Source organism: Nasonia vitripennis, chromosome 5, assembly GCF_009193385.2.
Source record: "Nasonia vitripennis strain AsymCx chromosome 5, Nvit_psr_1.1, whole genome shotgun sequence".
Taxonomy (NCBI): Eukaryota; Metazoa; Arthropoda; class Insecta; order Hymenoptera; family Pteromalidae; genus Nasonia; species Nasonia vitripennis.
Window position 1 is genome coordinate 7570356 of NC_045761.1, and position 17954 is coordinate 7588309.

General features: G+C 42.8%; 1 protein-coding gene across 27 annotated transcripts in view; it reads left to right on the forward strand.

Moving 5' to 3' along the window:
• LOC100121012 (CLIP-associating protein 1) overlaps positions 1–17954 on the forward strand; it is a 43661-nt gene that overhangs the window by 13045 nt on the left and 12662 nt on the right. For 2 of the 27 annotated variants that reach the window (XM_031931999.2, XM_031932001.2), the window contains exon 1: positions 17477–17681. The exons of 14 other annotated variants lie outside the window; for them this stretch is intronic. In XM_031931999.2, coding sequence (XP_031787859.1) covers positions 17477–17681 — 205 coding nt within the window. Of the gene's footprint in view, positions 1–12470; positions 12839–13493; positions 17682–17954 lie in introns of those variants that run through there. 11 more of the 27 variants (XM_031931995.2, XM_032600793.1, XM_032600792.1 and 8 more) reach the window with 11 other exon arrangements.

Here is a 17954-nt window from a genome sequence, read left to right on the forward strand (position 1 = left end):
TCGATAAACTCATTGTAAAAAACACCCTCGATACACGTGTCGAAACACAATCCATTTCTCCTACGATTTCGTGAAAATCGATCTTTCTCGTCGACACTGAAATATCTCGTATCTCACGGTAGCTGCAATGCATACAGTCGCGGCGCGATCGATGACAAGAGGACGCGTGTTTCGAAGTATCGAATTCTTTCGGCCGCCGGAATGAATAGCCCGACAGCTCGAGAGAGACATGATATTAAGTTATTGTCTAGCCGAAGCCATATATCTATCACTCCATTGTCGAATTTTTCCCGAACTCGACACTTTGTGTATACACCTCGTAAATTTTAATCAGCTCGTATCATATCTATCGTTTGCGAAACCGCATACGGCTCATTACAGCGAATTCCGCGCGCATATTTATTTTTCACACTCCATTCGCTTTTCGTGCGAAATCCGCGTGTAACCCACGTCTCTGCTGCGTTCATTCACTAACTCACATCGCACGCCGAAAACTGAATGCTCCATAAAGCACACTCGAGCGAATTTAAATATCCCGCGCTCGTGAGAGAGATATTCTCGCAACGAGAGCGTAAAGTTCAGCTCATTAACATTTAAACGAGGAAAAAAGCGTATACATACCCTCCCACGACTTTTCGCCCGCGGCCTCTTAATTCGTCTTGTCTAGTATACACCGCGTATGTATAATTGCGGCTTAATTTATGCGCGTCACTCTTTCCGCCGCTGCCGCGGTACTGCTTGTTGTATGTGTGTGTGTGTGTGTGTGTGTGTGTGTGTGTGTATATAATATCGAAGGATGAATGAAAGAGCGCGAAACGCATTCCGATACGCGAGATAGCTGGTTATTATGTCACCGGTGGAGGAGGAAAATGTATGTGCGCCACGTCGAATCGCTGGAAATCGTGGGCTGCCGGGAAGTGTATTAGCCCCGGGGGGCCATGTGCGTATATCAATTTACGAGAGCGAGAGAGAGGAACCTTCCAGAGGACGCCGTGTAATGCTACGTGCTTATTAAGATTGTTCCGCTGGAGCGCGTGTACAGTCCGTACGACAAGGATCTATGTACTGGTCTGGTCTCCCTCTGTTCGCTGTAAGTCATCCGTCACGAGGTGGAAATTGATAAATGGAATCGTTTCGAGTGCGGTTCAACGATGTGTGCTTTGTGCGCATTGGACTATGAAATGAAGAATATATTTTTAACTAAAAGTTAATACTCGTACACTTACGCCAAAGACTGTACGCTAGATTCCGCGATCAAGCTCCTTCTCTCTGAGAAAAAAAGAATCTCCCAAGAATGGCGTATTTTTGCCATGATTACACCTGCGAGCTATGCACACACTGCTGCTGCTGCTGCGTGAAAGTGAACAACGGCCCCCGTGAGCGCTTGCGCTTTCGCGGAGAGGAGGAAGTCATTTTTCGCCCTCGTCGCATGGAAATCTGTTTAGGCGTTTTCAAACGATTTCCCGGATCGTTTGTTCTCTACTTCTGCCAACGCTTGTGGTCTGGTTCTGTAGCTCGCGGACAACTGCATGAGTGTATTGTAGATGTGAGAATTTCAATCGAGGATCTGTCATAGGTTGGATTTTTGATTATTTATTCTATATAACGTGTCACCTTAATCTATTTCACTCGTTTGTGCAATCCACAATAATATACAAAAAATCAACTCGTCCTCGTCCATAGAATAATTCAAACCTCAAAGCGTCCGAAGCGCATTGCCAAAACGCGCCGCCAAAGTAGAATCCTCCAATTAACCGACGAATCCGTGATTTATATCCCGCGCGCGAACTAGATTGCGAGTCGCTCCTTTATACGACCCACAGCTCACCTCGAAAAAAAATAATTAGAGGTGACTGGACCTCCTTGAACGTGATGTCGCTCTATTTTTCCAAGCGTTGCAATTATAGAACATAGTAAATCATACATCGAAGATGCAACCGTCCGTTGGGTTATTGAGACATGTGGGCTCGGCTGTATTGCGCTCGTTGCGTTATTACCCGGGAAATAACGCGGCGAGTGCGCGATATTAATAGAACTCGAAATATCGCACGCGTCGCGCCGCGACGAGACTCTGCGGTGTGTATACTGCGAAGGCTGCTGATTTTATGGTAGACTAAGTTGTATTCGTTAATTGAATGGATATTTTATGTTTCCTGCGGATATGCCCGCGGCTGCTCAGATTTAATCAGGCTGATTCGAAGGATTTTTTGCGATTGATTCGTTAGTATGAACTTGAGAGAAAATTATTTAACGCGAGAGGGAATTATCCAATGAGATAATTGGATAATTCCTATAGGTGAGATGAGGTGTGTACGATTTTGAAATCAAGTGTGAAGTTAATTCGTCGTTCGTTTATTTATACACATGTAAATTGAAAATGTTTTTGTTTTACGCAAACTCTAACGAATAGGCAGAGTTCATCCCGGAAGAACCAGCCGACCGTCTGGAAAAACGCGAAGCTCATAAATATCAGCTGTACAGAAATTTGATCCCCATGAGAGAGTTAAAAACTGAAAGCTCATAAAATCTCAGACGCGAGATACAGAACCCGCATACAGAGAATCGTCATTGTTCGAGCAGTAAAGGTATCTTCCCAGTCGGTATAACAGTCCTAATGGAACAAGCACGTCTCCGATGTTTCTCCTCCATAACTCCCTCGAATTACATATATCTCTAATAAATTTCTACACAGCCTCAACGTCGAGCTAGTCGCATAGTCGCACACGCGACTGTAGCGTGGTCGACCTCGCTAATACTCGATATGAAAAATTAAGTCATGTCCATCGTCGAGCCGCGAAGGAGCATCACGAATTATCGTGACGACTCGCGCGATCGTGTAAAAAGCGCGGCCTCTTTCAATGGAACACGAGCCGACACAGCTTAATACCAAAAAAAGCCCGAGGAGAAAATAGATATTTTTTTATCATCTCTATGTCAACACAGAGCGATCGACTGGAATTTATCCAACGATTTTCCAAATACCCCTCAAACTAGCGTCTTATATAAAACAAACGCAAACAATGGCTTTCCTCAGCAGCAACACAGCGCGACGTTAACGAGGAGAGCCATTCCGCGACAACACGTTCCCCGAGAGAGCGTGTGACGCCCTTCACTCTCCTTCTCTCGCTGGCGAATACTTATATATATATATCTGCTCGGTCCATCTGCTCTCGCTTTCCGCGCCGCTCTTTTCTTCGTCCATATTATTTGCTCGCGGGGGCTTAGATATATCCAGCGCCGCATGGGAAGCCGAGGCGAGTCTCGAGAGCTGCGCGCACGTGTGCAGTGCGAAAAGTGAAAGGGCGTCTCTCTGTCGCGAGAGAGAGACGGAAATGCACGCTGCGGTTCAACGAGAGACGAATTAATAATGGAGGTTTATAGAAGAAACTATATGGGCCAAAGAGAGAACGAGAACTGTTGGACGTGAGAAAATAATGTACTGATTTTCTGCTTTGACTCTATCTATGTTCTTCTTTGCCGTCAGAAAATTTCTCTGGGAATTATCTATGGATGATTTACGGAAGGACTACGCCAGTAGCTATATTCGCAAAAGTGGATCCGCATAAATCCATCATGATCAGAGGAGACGTTTACTGCACTGAGTGTATCATGAATATTGGAAAAGTTCACCATATACCTTCTGGCTTAATGCCATACAAGTCCGGAGACTTTGCTTTCGCGTCTACATACACAATTTCGCGGCCCAAGACGAAGAAGAAAGAAGAAGAAGAAGAAGAAACCTTCCAAGTCAAGGAGAATTTAGTAGACTTCCTTTTACAGGCTCGCTATGCGGCTCTGTATCGAGTTTTTCGAAAAAGAGAAGCTGTTCCCAACGTCTGTTCCGTCGAGCGCAGAGGAAAGTTTGGGGAGAATAATAGCGTCATACCGCATTTTCATCGGAAATGCATTTATTCGAGCGTGACGTAATTAAGTCGCATAGATCTCCAAAGCGAGCCGATATACTTGTTTCTGTCGCATAAACTCACGAAGAAATCTACAGAGAGAATCGCTAACTATCGGAGAATTCCACAAAGTGCATATAATGTCTTACTCCGCGGACAACTTAAAAGTGGAAAGCCGTATCGCTGGGAGCCATTATTGCTCGAATAGCTCTCGAGAATTTACTTGTGATACGCAACATCGCAGGTTTTTCTCGGAAACTAGTATTTAAGATTGTCACCTCGCCGCGAAGTCCCAGTCAACCCGATCCCAGAATTCCATCGTCGATACACGGATAAAAGCTCGTCAATCGGATGACACCGGTCTGGGAATGACAATTCGAAATTCCCAAGAGGGTAGGACTCTCCCGAGCTCTTCAACGCCGTTCTCCTCTGCAGCGCACGTCGGCATTCCGTCGTTTCATCGCCCGAGCTATTGTTCCCGACTCTTTATCTCTCGCGACCGCCGATGTACGTGTACTCAGCTGTTACGCGACCCGTTTGCGCTGCCTTCGGGCGACTTTTCGTTTTGCGGAATATGTTGTACACATAGGCACGTGTGGCGCATGTGTCACGTTATTACACGCTCGTGTGCGGTCTTTTTTTCGAGCACAGCTTTCTCGCCAAGGTAGACAGCGTTGACGCCAGAGACTCGGTGCGAAAGTTCAAAGGACTGTGAGATTTCAGCCGTTTTATATTGTACTCTTCGCTTAATTCTGTTATACGCTAGCTAATTGGCTGCGGGGTTTTATTAAGTCGTGAACTTTTTTCTCCGGTATTCAAATGCGAGCGAAGGTATATTCACACTTTTACGCGCGAAGGCCTAGAGAGAACGAAATTCTCGGAAGCAATCGCGAGAAACGATCTTGCAGCCACTTCATCTTTCGCGACGATAGCTGTGTGTCGTTGCTCTGTATATATAACGCGTTGTCTGTAATTATACGAGTTGGACTACGTGGCGAAGGTTCTCCCTCTATACATATATATGATTATGTCTGCTGTGCTTTATCTCGACTAGAGGTGTAGCTACACATTCACTTATTACGTGTAATTGACAGCGTAGCTGCTGACTTTTACCGGCGCGCAGCGTGAGATATGCGATGTGAAATATCAGTTTTTAAGTTTTTTTTTGTTTTGTGTTCGTACGAGTTGAAAAATTGGACATGAATTGTCGAGTTAGACTGATCGGTACCTGGAAAGTCTGGGATCAAGCCGTTTTCATAATGCTTGCGAGCTAATCTTGATTTCTTGTGTTGATCCATTAATTCTGGCTTTATACGAGCAAATGTTTTTCACACATACGCTCTCAGGGTATAGGAAGTTTGATAATACCCTAATTAAATTCGGAGTCTTATGCGAAGTACTTCGCGAAAAAACTTTACGTTTTACGATGTAGCATGTAGTCTTATCTGAGACGATGGAGGAAATGAAGCAATAACATCAGTTGTAATAAAAAGATTGTTAAACTCTCCGGAATTTCATTCGCGAGTCCGCGTCGACAGCTTCTATAATTTCCTCGAAATTAATGCTTCCGACGTATCGGCCAACAAACATTCATGAACCAACAAAACTATGCGTGAAGATACGATCGAAACTAGCTAGGCGCATTAAAGCACCTCTCGACTAACTCGAACCTGCCGGTTCTTTGCACATCAAAACTCGTAAGGTAAATAAGCGAAATGATATATAAGCTCGTATTGAAGAAAGTGCGAAGAAAAAGGAGAAGTAAGCGGCTTATCCTAGCTAATAAGTTTGCGCCACTAATTCGGGAGGACGTTATGCAACTGTGGAGTGTAGGGGATGAGCCCATTATGGACTGCCGGGGCTAGTTTATCGACTAGCCGTGATTATTGCAAATTTTTATCGCAAAATAAACTTAAATTCCATTTAAGGCGCATCTTGGCGTGCTGCAATCTCAGAAAGTTGATTTTTGGTTTTGCATTTTGCACGGCCATTGTTTCCATCGAGTCCCATTGTTCATTATTCAAACTGATGAAAATGGCGACGAGATAAACGCGCGTGACTTTTACGCTTATTTAAACTGATCCTTTATTGTTGAGAGTTGATTTACACTTCCCATAAAGATTTTTTACGTCTGTCTGTGCTATTAGTTACATTTAATTTGTACTTGCAAATATGCGGTTGCACCAACAGCTGTTCTAATTTGACTATTCAGAAGAATAAAAACACATGTCCTAATGCTCAGTGTGTGCAGTACAAAATTTTCCCATGTAGAGCAAAACGAAAGTGGGTAATTTTCGATTCTCCGCCGTACCTTTTTGTCGTTAAATTGCTTATCGCGCCGTTTTTAACAGCAGCACATATGGCAAACTAGTATATGTTTACGTGATTCAGGCTTGAATTGAGCAAGAGAGCTATAAAATTCCTCTGCTGAGCGACACTACACCACTAAAAAAGTTTTAATAACCACTGCTAAAATATTTTAATTTTTTTAAAAACTCTAAAAGAGGATTCCAGCAAGACTAGAATTTACGTTCGTCACTTTTATTGCATAACATTTTTTATAATTCCAAGATAGGTTACAGTCCGATTTTCTCATTGCATAAAAGCCAAGAGAGCACACGCGATCTATCTTAGACTTACTCTCGGTCGTACGACAAATTAACATTCTCCAGATAATCACTTAATCATTCGTGCAATCGAATTCCCGGAATTTTATATCCCTTCCCCTGAATCATCCGCGCGACCATGTAGTCCAACAAAACAGTAGTTTCGAAAAGTCGATGTGATGTGATTGCACTCGGCCAAACGGCTTTTGCAAAACTGACCCGCTTTCAGCGAGTTTCACCGCTGCTCCATTGATTAGCCGGCAAATGCGAGCGATTCCGCCTTCTTCGCTCCGGGGAATCCCCGGACTATCTGCTTACCCGACTTTCCGTTTATTCATGCGTATGGAGAGAAGCTATATGCTGCCGTGCAGTATATAGAGAGGAAGATAATTTCGTAATCAGACCTGAATTTATATTAGGCTCAGTCGTGTGTGTAGTTAAGTTTCTCGGTTATTACGAAGATGCGAGGAGCAGTAGGATGGGATTGAATACGGTATTTTTCTTTTTATTATGGCTAGTTTGCATTTGCTGGCAGCACTAGCTCCTCGTCTAATTAGAGGTTAGGTGTCACGTCGTACGCGTCATTAGGATATCTTAATTCTCGTATGCGGAATAGACGCATCGGAGTTTCCTTTTCAGGCGTAAAAATACTGTTATTTTGTTTCCGAAGCGAGACTATCGTCTCTCTCCTCATGAAATATAGCCGCTCATTTAAGTCCACCGTCCTCCAGAAGTGTCGCTATTAACTTAATTTCTGTTGCCGGGAAGGAGGATACTTTCTTTCTATGTACAGCTACATCGATGCGCGTCGTCGTTGATTTTTTTTTCCTGGAAACTTGAATTTATCGATATCGTTTAAATTTGCATTTGGAATGTCTTGCACTGCTAAGAAGCGTGTTGTATTTGTTTTATAGAAGCTCTTGTATGTATTTTTGTTTATAAATAGTCTTGAAAATCAGGTTCGAATGTGATTCCAGCAATTTTTGCAATTTAAAATTATAAATGACATAAGAAGAGCAGCTTGCCGTTGCTTTAATGATTGTTTTTGTGGCGGAATTCGCATTTTATGGTTTTTATTATAGATGTTGACAAAACGAAGAAAAATTTGAGCGAAAAAGGTAGCTAATTTTAGTGGCCATAGACGTTTAGCAAAATTTCATTACTGGCAATTTTGAAGCTATAAAATTTACGTAACAAAAAACTATAAATCAAACATCTTAGTACACTAGCCGTGTTGGGAAGCATTTTAGTTTTTAACATTAAACATATAATAAATGACAAGAATGATTAATTTCAAGAAATCAACGGCAAAATCTAAAAATTTGACATTAACATAGCGCATTAAGTGGATATAAAATCGTTTTTATGCTGTTTTATTTTGATATTGCGAATCACCTTCGGGTTACGCTTGAATAGTTTTTAGACGTACGTACGTTGCATACAAGTTGTCGAGAGTCGAATAAATTTATGACATACTGCGACTCCGTGACTCTTGAGAGTGTCGAGCGTGCTTTCTTTGCTTTTACGATAATATTTATATAGAAAACTGTTCTTTATTCAATACATTAAAAAATAATAGAGAAACAGTACGACGAGTATCAACAAACTCGAGCCGAGTTAAAATCAATAAAAATCATCATAACGAGTGAAAAAGGCACGTTCAAAATAAGTAACGTCGATAAGCGATCTGAAAAAATGGCTCAGCGCATTAAGTCGGGCACGACGAGAGAGGAGGCGAAAAAAAGAAACTAGCCTCACCAAGTGCTTACGGATTTTTCGTAAATTTAATAAGGCGTTTCTCGGGACGGATTAAGTACCCCGAGCGAGCGCTGCTGAGTGAACGCATATATCAAGATCGGAAAGTTCGCCTCGTGCCTCGTGGCTTTATGTTTTATCTTCCATGATACGACGACCACCAGAAATCCGCGCCAGCACTTCGAGGCGGACATGCAATGTCCATTTCACGCTGTACTTGCTTTTAGAGCGATTCGATGTTGTTCGCGAAAAAATGATTTGCATATCCAAAAATTGACGAGTATATTTATAGACGCATCGATTATATCCCTTGCCTGCACACCATTTCTATCTCATAAAACAAGTTCGAAACGCAGAAGGATTATCCATGGATTTTCTTCCTCGCGGGCATACGTAAGTGTAGCCGAGCTTTCTTATGCGTCGTTTTACACTTGCTGCCTAATAAGCGAGTTTTGCTCGCGATTTTCAATTGCAAATCGTCGCCGCTGACTCACTGAGAGGCGCAGTTTCTCTGCCGGTGTGTATTAGAGAGCCGCGACACTGATCGCTCACTTCTTTGTTTACTTTCAGCGACTGTTTCCTTTTCTTTCTCGCTGAAAACCAGCTCGGAATCGTAGGCCTCTTTGAAGCGCTTCTCCTTGGTTTTGTTCGGAGAGATGCTTTGATTGAAGGAGTCGCGTTGATTTCGAAAGCTTTGTACGTCGCGTAAAGTAGAATGAATATTTAGAAGGCGATTTTTTGTCAAACGCCACTTGCTGAAGTGTACAAATTATTGTCATTCATCATCGCGTGGATATTAAAATACCCGTTCTTGATTCGTATAAGCTGTGCTGCGCAATAATTTTGGTGTTTTATTTCGCGGCGAAACCTTGGCTTTACATTAATTCGTTTCAGACTTTCCGATTTTTTTGCATATCTTTGTATTCTAAATTAATTGCTGATGCAACCGTGAAAAATCTCGCAAAACAAAAGCAAGTTTACACTCGCCTTTCTCAATTTTTTGTAGACTCGATATTCCGAGAAATATTCGTACACAGTGTATCCCATTCATTCCGGCTGATCATTCGTACAGCATCGCACTGCAACCTTAGACTTCAACAACTTGAAAATTGATATTCCATTACAGCTTTATTGCAAAATTTCTCGGAATAAGTAACCAACGTTACATCACTTTATGATCCAAATGACCCTTTCGCAACCGTAAAGCTCGTGCAATGATTCGACAAAACTTCGCTATTAATATTCGCAAATCATGGCGCATCCGTTGCAGTAGCTGATTTCTCGCGCTCGTTTAGCTCAAATCAGCCGCAGTTCCAGGTAGCAATAAATTTTCCTTCATTCAGCATATGCGTCTGCTGCGGGTTTTTCACTTCCGTATCCATAGTCCCGTGCTATACTCGTCGGCACTGCGGATCTTCAAAGACAAGCTCTTTATTCGAACTGTCCCCTCTGTTGTTGGAAATCGCGGGTCGACCGCAAAAACTCACCGACGCGCGTAAATCTCTCCTGATTCAATACGACGTTTGATCGTTAAACGTGTATCTCTGCGAATTTGTCGCGACTGCTCCACTTTCGATTCAAGATTGACGCGGTGTCAGCCCTTAAAAGTGCTTCTTTTTCTTTTAATTCTATTTGGACTTTCTAAAAATAATGGTGAAAAAAGTTTTGTATATTTTATTATACATAAAAGCAGATTTTCGAATGAGGTTTTCTGGGTCATATGAATGCCGCTACTGCGATCTTTCAGAGGCGCCCATTATGCGCCGCACAATTATGATCTGTGCGATGAGCGATAAAAGGCTAGGAATATTATTATTTCGATACGAGCTGCATGTCCTCCTTTGATGTACTCGATTTATAAGGCTCTTTATGTGTACACGAATTTTTCAAAAGTGTTGAAAGTCGTGAGAAAACTTTACGCCACAGTGTTTTGTTTAGGATTAACGACGATAAAAGTAATTAGCTTCCGCCGTGAGAATAGCTGATAAAAAAGAATATGGTCCATCGTGATGTAATAAACCGGCCGAAAATTGGAACGTGGCCCCGCGCGAGCTTCCTCGAGTATATTTTCTGGCAAAGAACAAAGCTGATAGTGGAGCGAGATAACGATTATCAGGGACGAAACCGAAAAGAGATAATCCATACCTTGGCGATATATATATCCCCTTTTCGTCGAGTTTCTTGGGCGTATGAGTCGTGCGCCAATCAAACCATGTCCTTATAAATCCTGCATCACTCACTTGTGTACTTTTCGTTCGTTTCGCTTCGAAGTAGTGTACGTCTTTTCATAATCAATGCGCTTTCTTTAAACGCACACGAATCTGTACATCAACCAAACGTCTTTCGCTACTCGAACAAGTAAGCAATGCACATTGCTCAGAGATAGGCCTTGGTGAATCTTGATTTAGGTTAAAAAGAAAGAACGTCCAAAGTAAGTGTGAGTACCTACGAGCAAATGAAGCGCGCAAACACTGCCAGTCGTAAAAAGTACACACAAGCGAGATTCATCTCTCGCGCTTTTTCCCCCGTGTTTTCCTTCGCGAGTGTCAAGTAGTCGTAACGGCCGTTTGCCTTTTTTCCACAATTTCCTGTTGCACATAACCGCGTATACTGTATACGTTGAAAATCATAGTGCGCTCATTGTTAGGTAACAGTAGAACGACAGGACTGCATATAGTATTATTTCGCGGTTGGCAATTTATCGGGTAAAAGGAGTGATACTACACACGACGTGGAAAAATTCGCGTTAATGTGCACCGCGCTCTTGCGCACTTGATTTATGACTGTGTACGTGATTCATTTTCATGCAAATGTATGTCGCCCGGGAATATTCTGTGTGTTAGCTGTTGTTTCCGTAAAAATTCATTCTTATACTCTGGTAAACATAATATTGGCGCAATACTTTAACGCGAGCGTAAATCATATCTTAAGAGTTTGAGCAAACTTTCTGATAAAGTACGCACACTATATACTTGTGAAATCGAAAAGTGGAACGATTGTTCTTCTTTTCGAGATTTTCATTACCTAATGGCGCTGAAGTTTTCTGTATATATAAAAGACTGCTTCTCGAATGCAAATGGAGAGAAAATATTTCCGTCATCCTTCTCTGCAAGATGCAAAGACGTATACTTGAGCTGTTTAAAAAAAAGTGAAAAATATACACGAAGAGAGGCATAAATAACGCTGCCCGTCTTGCTCTCAGGCGGGATTTTAATTTTTTTCTTGTTCGGCCGAAGTTGCACTTGGCTCGAGTGCCAAACTTACGTAGATACATATGGCAAAGAAGTTAAAGTGTAGGCGAAAAAGTAACGCACGTGTTCCTCGAGCGAGTATACAGAGTGCAGAAAGTGTTTCCGATAAAACTTTTTTTGATGCCGTTGGGAAAAGGTATAATAGCATTGGTGTGATAATTAAACGAAAGCTGTGCATCAATTCACACTTACAACCTCGAGCTTTCAGCCAAAATTTATCTAACGATTCTCGCTACACAAAATGAATGAAACACAAGTCGCTATACTTGAACGTGTGTCTAATCGTTCTCGATTCTCCAGGAACCTGTATGCTCGTTTGATAATTCTTCACGCTTATTGAATGAATGTGTTCCTAAAAAAAAACGAAAAAAAATTTAACATCCAACGAAAAATCATCACGATTCAACTCGTCGACATTGCGTGTAATTTCACCGCATGAATCAACGCTGGCGACGTTAAAGCGTGTAATTAAAAAGTCGTAAGCCCCGGGAAACGTCAAGAACAGCGAAAAATCCCCCACCTTTACATAACTAACACTCGTGTTTGTGTACATACTCGTACTTCTCACAACAGCGCGCAAAATTCCAAACATCTTGATTTTCGCGCGAAATCGAGAATAATGAAACATCAGCCCTTCTCGGATTCTCGGATTTCTTTCTCCACCGCCTCCCACACGTATATTACGTCAGAGTACAGTGTCGCTATAGCTCACAACGGGGGACCCTGTCCCCCATATCGCCCCGAGAGAGAGAGAGAGAGAGAGAGAGAGAGAGAGAGAGAGAGAGAGAGAGAGAGAGAGAGAGAGAGAGAGAGAGAGAAGTGTACATACCCACCTACAAGTACCTACAGTAATAGTCATATAGTGCAGCGCGCATACAGCAGACGGCGTGCGATCGCCTCCTCCCCCCCCCCCCAACTCGCGATACATCCGAGAGAGCGATTCCAAGTAGCGTTAGAGTCGCCGCGCGCGCGGCACACTCCAGTATAGACCGGCCGAGCGACTTGCCGCTCGCGGATCCGCAGCTGTGTATATCAATACACATTACACACGGGAGTGTATATAAGTATACCTGTCGATGCGGTGTGTAGGAAAAGTTAGCCGCGTCGCGAAGAAGTAGCCGGCCGGAAACGGAAATTGGAAATCCGGTGTGTGTACGCGCGCGTGTGGTGTGCATACAACGTGTGTCAGGTGTATGTACGTACACTGCGCGTGAATTGATCCACGGTATTGCTACCAAATCTGACCGTCACAAAAAAACCACATGGCCATAGTCAACAAAGGAGGAGTTTTCATGTAGCTGTCATAGCGACAGTCATGGCGACAGTAATAATACCGTTGATCAATTCACGCGCAGTGTACATACGTGTGTTTTTCTCGTGTCTTCTTCCTGGAAGTGTGCAGTGAACCGTCGGCCATTTCTCCGTTTGTTGTTGTGTTTTCTATCTCGGTGCGATTATTGTTCGCCGAATTCACGCGCGATGCGGCTGGCTGCGAAGCACCGATGGAAGAGATACTGTTTGTTCTTTCCTGTGTGATGCCGATGACGACTTGTTTCGCGCTGAATTTGATTCAGGTTTTGATGAAGTGTGAAGAATCGCGATGTCGATTTCACGCGACTTACAGCCTTATGTGATGGAAATGAGCGATTATTGTCAGCAAAATCACGTGCTCTACCAACAAACGGATTTTCAGAATCCTCGTTCGCATGCAGTTTCAAAACACTGTACGAGAGATATACATTACCGTCAGACACGCCCGCCTTTGTTTACACACGTGTTTTTCGAAAATATCATTCTCCGCGCGCGGCATATCTGAGAGAAAAAGAAATTGGCGGTTATATACACGCTGCGTATTGTCATCTCTCCGCGTCACGTGAATACTGTATACACACTATATCTCACTACACACACACACACACACACACACACACACACATATATATATATATATTTTTTTTTTCGACTCGGTCTTTCTGTTTGCGCATAGAGTTCACGTAACGCGATTTTTTTATTGTCTTTTTTACTCTCGACAAAAGGATTACACTTCGCTTTCAAGGTGCGCGATGGACGTTTCTAACGCAGCCCGCGGCCTGTGATCTATTGTTTTTGCCGTGTGTATAATGCGAGCCTGGGATATAAAAGTGATTAGCTCGTGATTGATTATTTATTCGCGTCGGTTTTTCACACGCGAAGCGATGTTTTTCGCTTACTTCTACGACACTGTAACCCGTTCGCGGTGCGTTTATGCAGATTTATGCGCGTAATTTGACAGTTCACGAGAGCAAATTACTCTTTTTGCAACGCATGTGTATAGGTCAATTCGAATCGGCTCTCGCTGACATGTGTATAACGCCGCGAGCTCGACAGCGCTGTACACCCTGTACACACTCGAGTCGGGGCTTTTTTTATCGATCCTAAAATTGCCTGCAGTCTAGAGCCTCGCGTAAAGGAGCGCGTGTACGCGGCCTTTGTGCAGGCGTTAGGCCTCCGTATGCCATTACCGGCGTTTATTACGCGAGAAAGAAATCCTTCTGCTTTTGATTTTAGCATAGAGAGAAAAGAGAACAGAACGCCGAGGTTTACCAGGAAAAAACATTATGCTTGTCTCGTGCTTTACGGCGGCTGGTACGAGATGACGTCGGGGTTTTCGGGAGTCGCGAGCAGCGAGTTTCGTTGCCTGAATTCTTAATTATTTCTTCCGCGTCGAGGTTCTATATGTGTTTGTGCAAACGAGCTCCTTGGCTTTTTTTCTGAGCGAATAAATCTAGTAGAAATTCTAGACAGCGACTGAGAGAGAATACACTCGGTTCGTGTTGTCGTTTAAATATTTACAATCGAGTATAGCTTCTCGGCATTTAACAGTTGTACGCGGAACCTCGATTTCTCGGTAAGGCATTACAGCCGAATATTACTTCGGAGTCGTAATACGTATAATACAACTCGCAGCGGTGCACACAAGGGATCCTTGATAAAAGTCGGCGAGTGTACTTAGATTTCAAAATATATATGTCTGGGCGCTAGATTTTGCGCAACTTTGCCCGCAACCTCAATTTTCTCTCTCTTTCTCCACGTCTCCCGCTCACTTCTCCGCATGCACCCGCGTTATGCATCGAATAAACGCGCGCCCCTCTTTGTTACTTTAAGGAAAACCATCGAATCGCTAAATTCAATCAATCCTCTCAACACCTCGCCGCAAGCCCCTAATTTCCCCGTAGAACAATCTGCATAATATTAAATCGAACGGCGGCGAAATAAAAGAAGCTTCTCGCGCAACTGCAGTCGACGAATTTGTAAACGGCGGCAGCTCACACAATGCGCGCAACGTCGCGGCGGCGGCGCACGCAAACATCGATAAGATGGCAATCTAGCTTCGAGCCAATATACAAGGGACCCCCGCCGCCGATAAAAATACGAAGAGCCGGCTCAAGGAGAGTTATATATGCAAAGCGGGATAGAGGCGCGGTAATGGGTTAAAAGGAGGAATACGCGTCCGACTTGCCTCCTGGCTGTCGATAGTATTATTCTTATTTTTTTTTCTTCTTATTCGAGTGTGTGACTTTTCTTCTCTCTCTTCGCGTGTTTTTCTTTCTGGACTTTTTTTTCCTCGATGAGTTGGAGGGAATGACTTTTTTTTTAAGATTTATGGTTTGCCTTGCGATGACGATGATGCGCGCGACTCCGGCAAATTGAAATGGAAAGGAGTGAAACATTATGTTGTTAGGCAAACGAAGTGCGCATGTGTGTGTGTGTGTGTGAGATATTCCATGCGATTAAGAGTTGTAATTATACGTAGGTTTCGTCATGAACTTGGAGAGCTAGATAAAAAGGGGTAAATCCTCGGGAATGTGTGCGCGTGTTGGCCTCTGAGACACGAAATAATTGATCTTCGCTCGTTATTTAGTCGTGTGTATAAGCCGATGACGCGTCGTCGGGATGTTACTTCTCCGAAAAAGGAACAGATTGAAGACGAACGTGGTCTTATTATTTTCCTCGTTTTTTTGTCTTCGCTGTAAGCGGCGTAATTACCGGCCAGAAAAGCCTTTTTCGTTAGTTTTCTATTTTCGTCCGCTAATTTTGGCGGGTGTTATTTCTCTTCGAGACTCTTCAAGCGCCCGTGGACTTGTTCTTCGATATACTTTTTTTTTAATGACTCGTTTTTGCCTTGGACGGTTTGCGTCGTGATAAAGTCATGAAGAATGTTTAAACAACTTTTTTTCCTGTAAAATTAAAAACTTCTATTAATTACTCGTGCGTACGTATAGTTTAACAGTTCAGAAGAATTATTTATAAAAACAAAGTCTCGTACATGCGACCTGGTTGAGTTAATTTATGTCATTGTATAATTTATCTAAAGAATCTTAACAGCGCAAAACGTGTGCCTGCAGCGTACGTAACGCAAAACGAAAAAATAATTGTCTTCTCTGGATTGGAAAAACTTGAAAATATTTAGGTTGCCAACATTTCATTTATAACGCGATAAATCGTCCTCCGACTAAGTACTCCTGAAATTTATCGATAAAATTAATTAACGATGTATCTTCTTGTTCCAACTTGGGGCATCGGAATCTTTGTACCGCAATATAACGTCTCGATGCATCGTTAATCCATCATCCATATAATATCTCATAACCGCGTTACGCAACGAGTATTCCGAAAGTACCTTTTCAATGAAGCCGCCGTAAATAAAAATCGACGGGCAAAAATGTAACTGGGCCTCTCTCCTTTTTTATCGGGTCTGATAAGTTAGTCGAAATTTCGCCGTCGGTCGTCTCCTCTCTCCAAAAATGGCCATCTTACGGAGTTTCACACTCGATGTTTATTTCATTGTGTGAAGTGGGTGAACGTGTAAGCAGATGGAAAAAAAGAGGAGAACAATCTCGTTAGAGCTGCTGCTGCAGTCCGAATTTCTCGTCGGAATAAAATACGCGCGTAACGGCCCTCTGGCTTGAATTATTCATTAGAGATCAGCTGTCGGGGGAGGGAAGGAGGAGAATATATGCTCTTTTTTTGCTGGAAGAGCTGCTTAATTAAACACCTCAGGTGCCTCCCAGGAAAGAACAAACAGCCGCGGAATCGCTTTCACTGCCGCTCCCGCCCCCGCGCGCTCGCATCGGGATGTTGTGAGCTTCTTCGTGCGACCATATTATATCGTTCTGAATACGGAAGTTTCGTTGCTTGATAAATCGTTGCATTAATTTCTTGACTTTACGGGGAGTTTGTAAAACAGTCTGTTAACTTGAGATTCATGGGATATGCGTATCTTGGATCACTTAGAGACTGTACGGTTAAGTGGTTTGAGAGTAATTTGAATAATTCTGCTATGATAGAGCTTTATCTAGTGTTTCTTTCGTTTATACATGCTGGAATTATTGCGAATATCTGAATTCTAAGCAAGCTTTGCGATAAGTCGGAGTGAAATCAGTTTGTTCTGCACACTTGATCGAATTAGCAACTTGTTATATAGCACATAAATTGAAAAATTCCTTCAAACGAAGCGATTGTGTCTCTCTTTCGAGCAGCGAAACTTCCGCTATAAAACGAGCCCGATGTGAACCGAAGAAGAAAACAGCCTTTTTTTACCCCTTCTCATCCGACTGTATACGAATAACTTAATTTATTCCCTCCAGGCCTCAAAAGAGAGAAGCCGATGAAACCAGAAAATTTCACAAAGCTCCGCTGTGATAAACTAAAGTAAACTATACATTAAAAAAACTTTATCACTACGAAGCAACAGATTTCTACTCGTGATAAGAAGATACTTAGATCGTGATAAGTAAAGCATAGCACAAACACAACAAAAGCGCAGCCTTCGCATTACTGTAAAAGTAAAGCACGTAAATTTTTACGAGCCGTGAAAACAATCATCTCCCGACGATAAACCAAGCGCAAAAAATGACAGCGGCGTGAGAGAGAAAAGAGTCGCCGCATCGTCAGTCTGTGATAAAAAAGAAGCATCAGCAGAATGACGGACTCGGACGTGATCGTGGCGAACGGTCACCGATGCTCACACCGCGGCCTCGTCAAGTATCCGAGCATCGACAAAAAGCTGTGGGATGCAAGCAGCAGCTGGATACTGCAGTGGGACAACATCGTTAAACACCCGGGCGCAAGGGCACGTGGATGCCACTGCGACATCCACAAGCCGCCTTGGCTCTACCCCGATTTAGGTATATATTGGAACGATTGGTTCTGTATGCGCTGTGGGTGCTCGGTTTTTTTTTGAGATTGTATACACACTTGTAATGGACGAAAGTCGTTGGGTTAACAGGTTACAGATGGTAATGAGGTGTTTACGTGATGTCGAGGACATTTATTTGGTAACGGTAAATTTAAATTTATAATATTTGGGCGAGATTCTCTTTACATAAGAAACCAGTGTTCTCTACGATTTATCACTTGAAACATTATGATGCATATTATTTATTTGAATAAATACATGG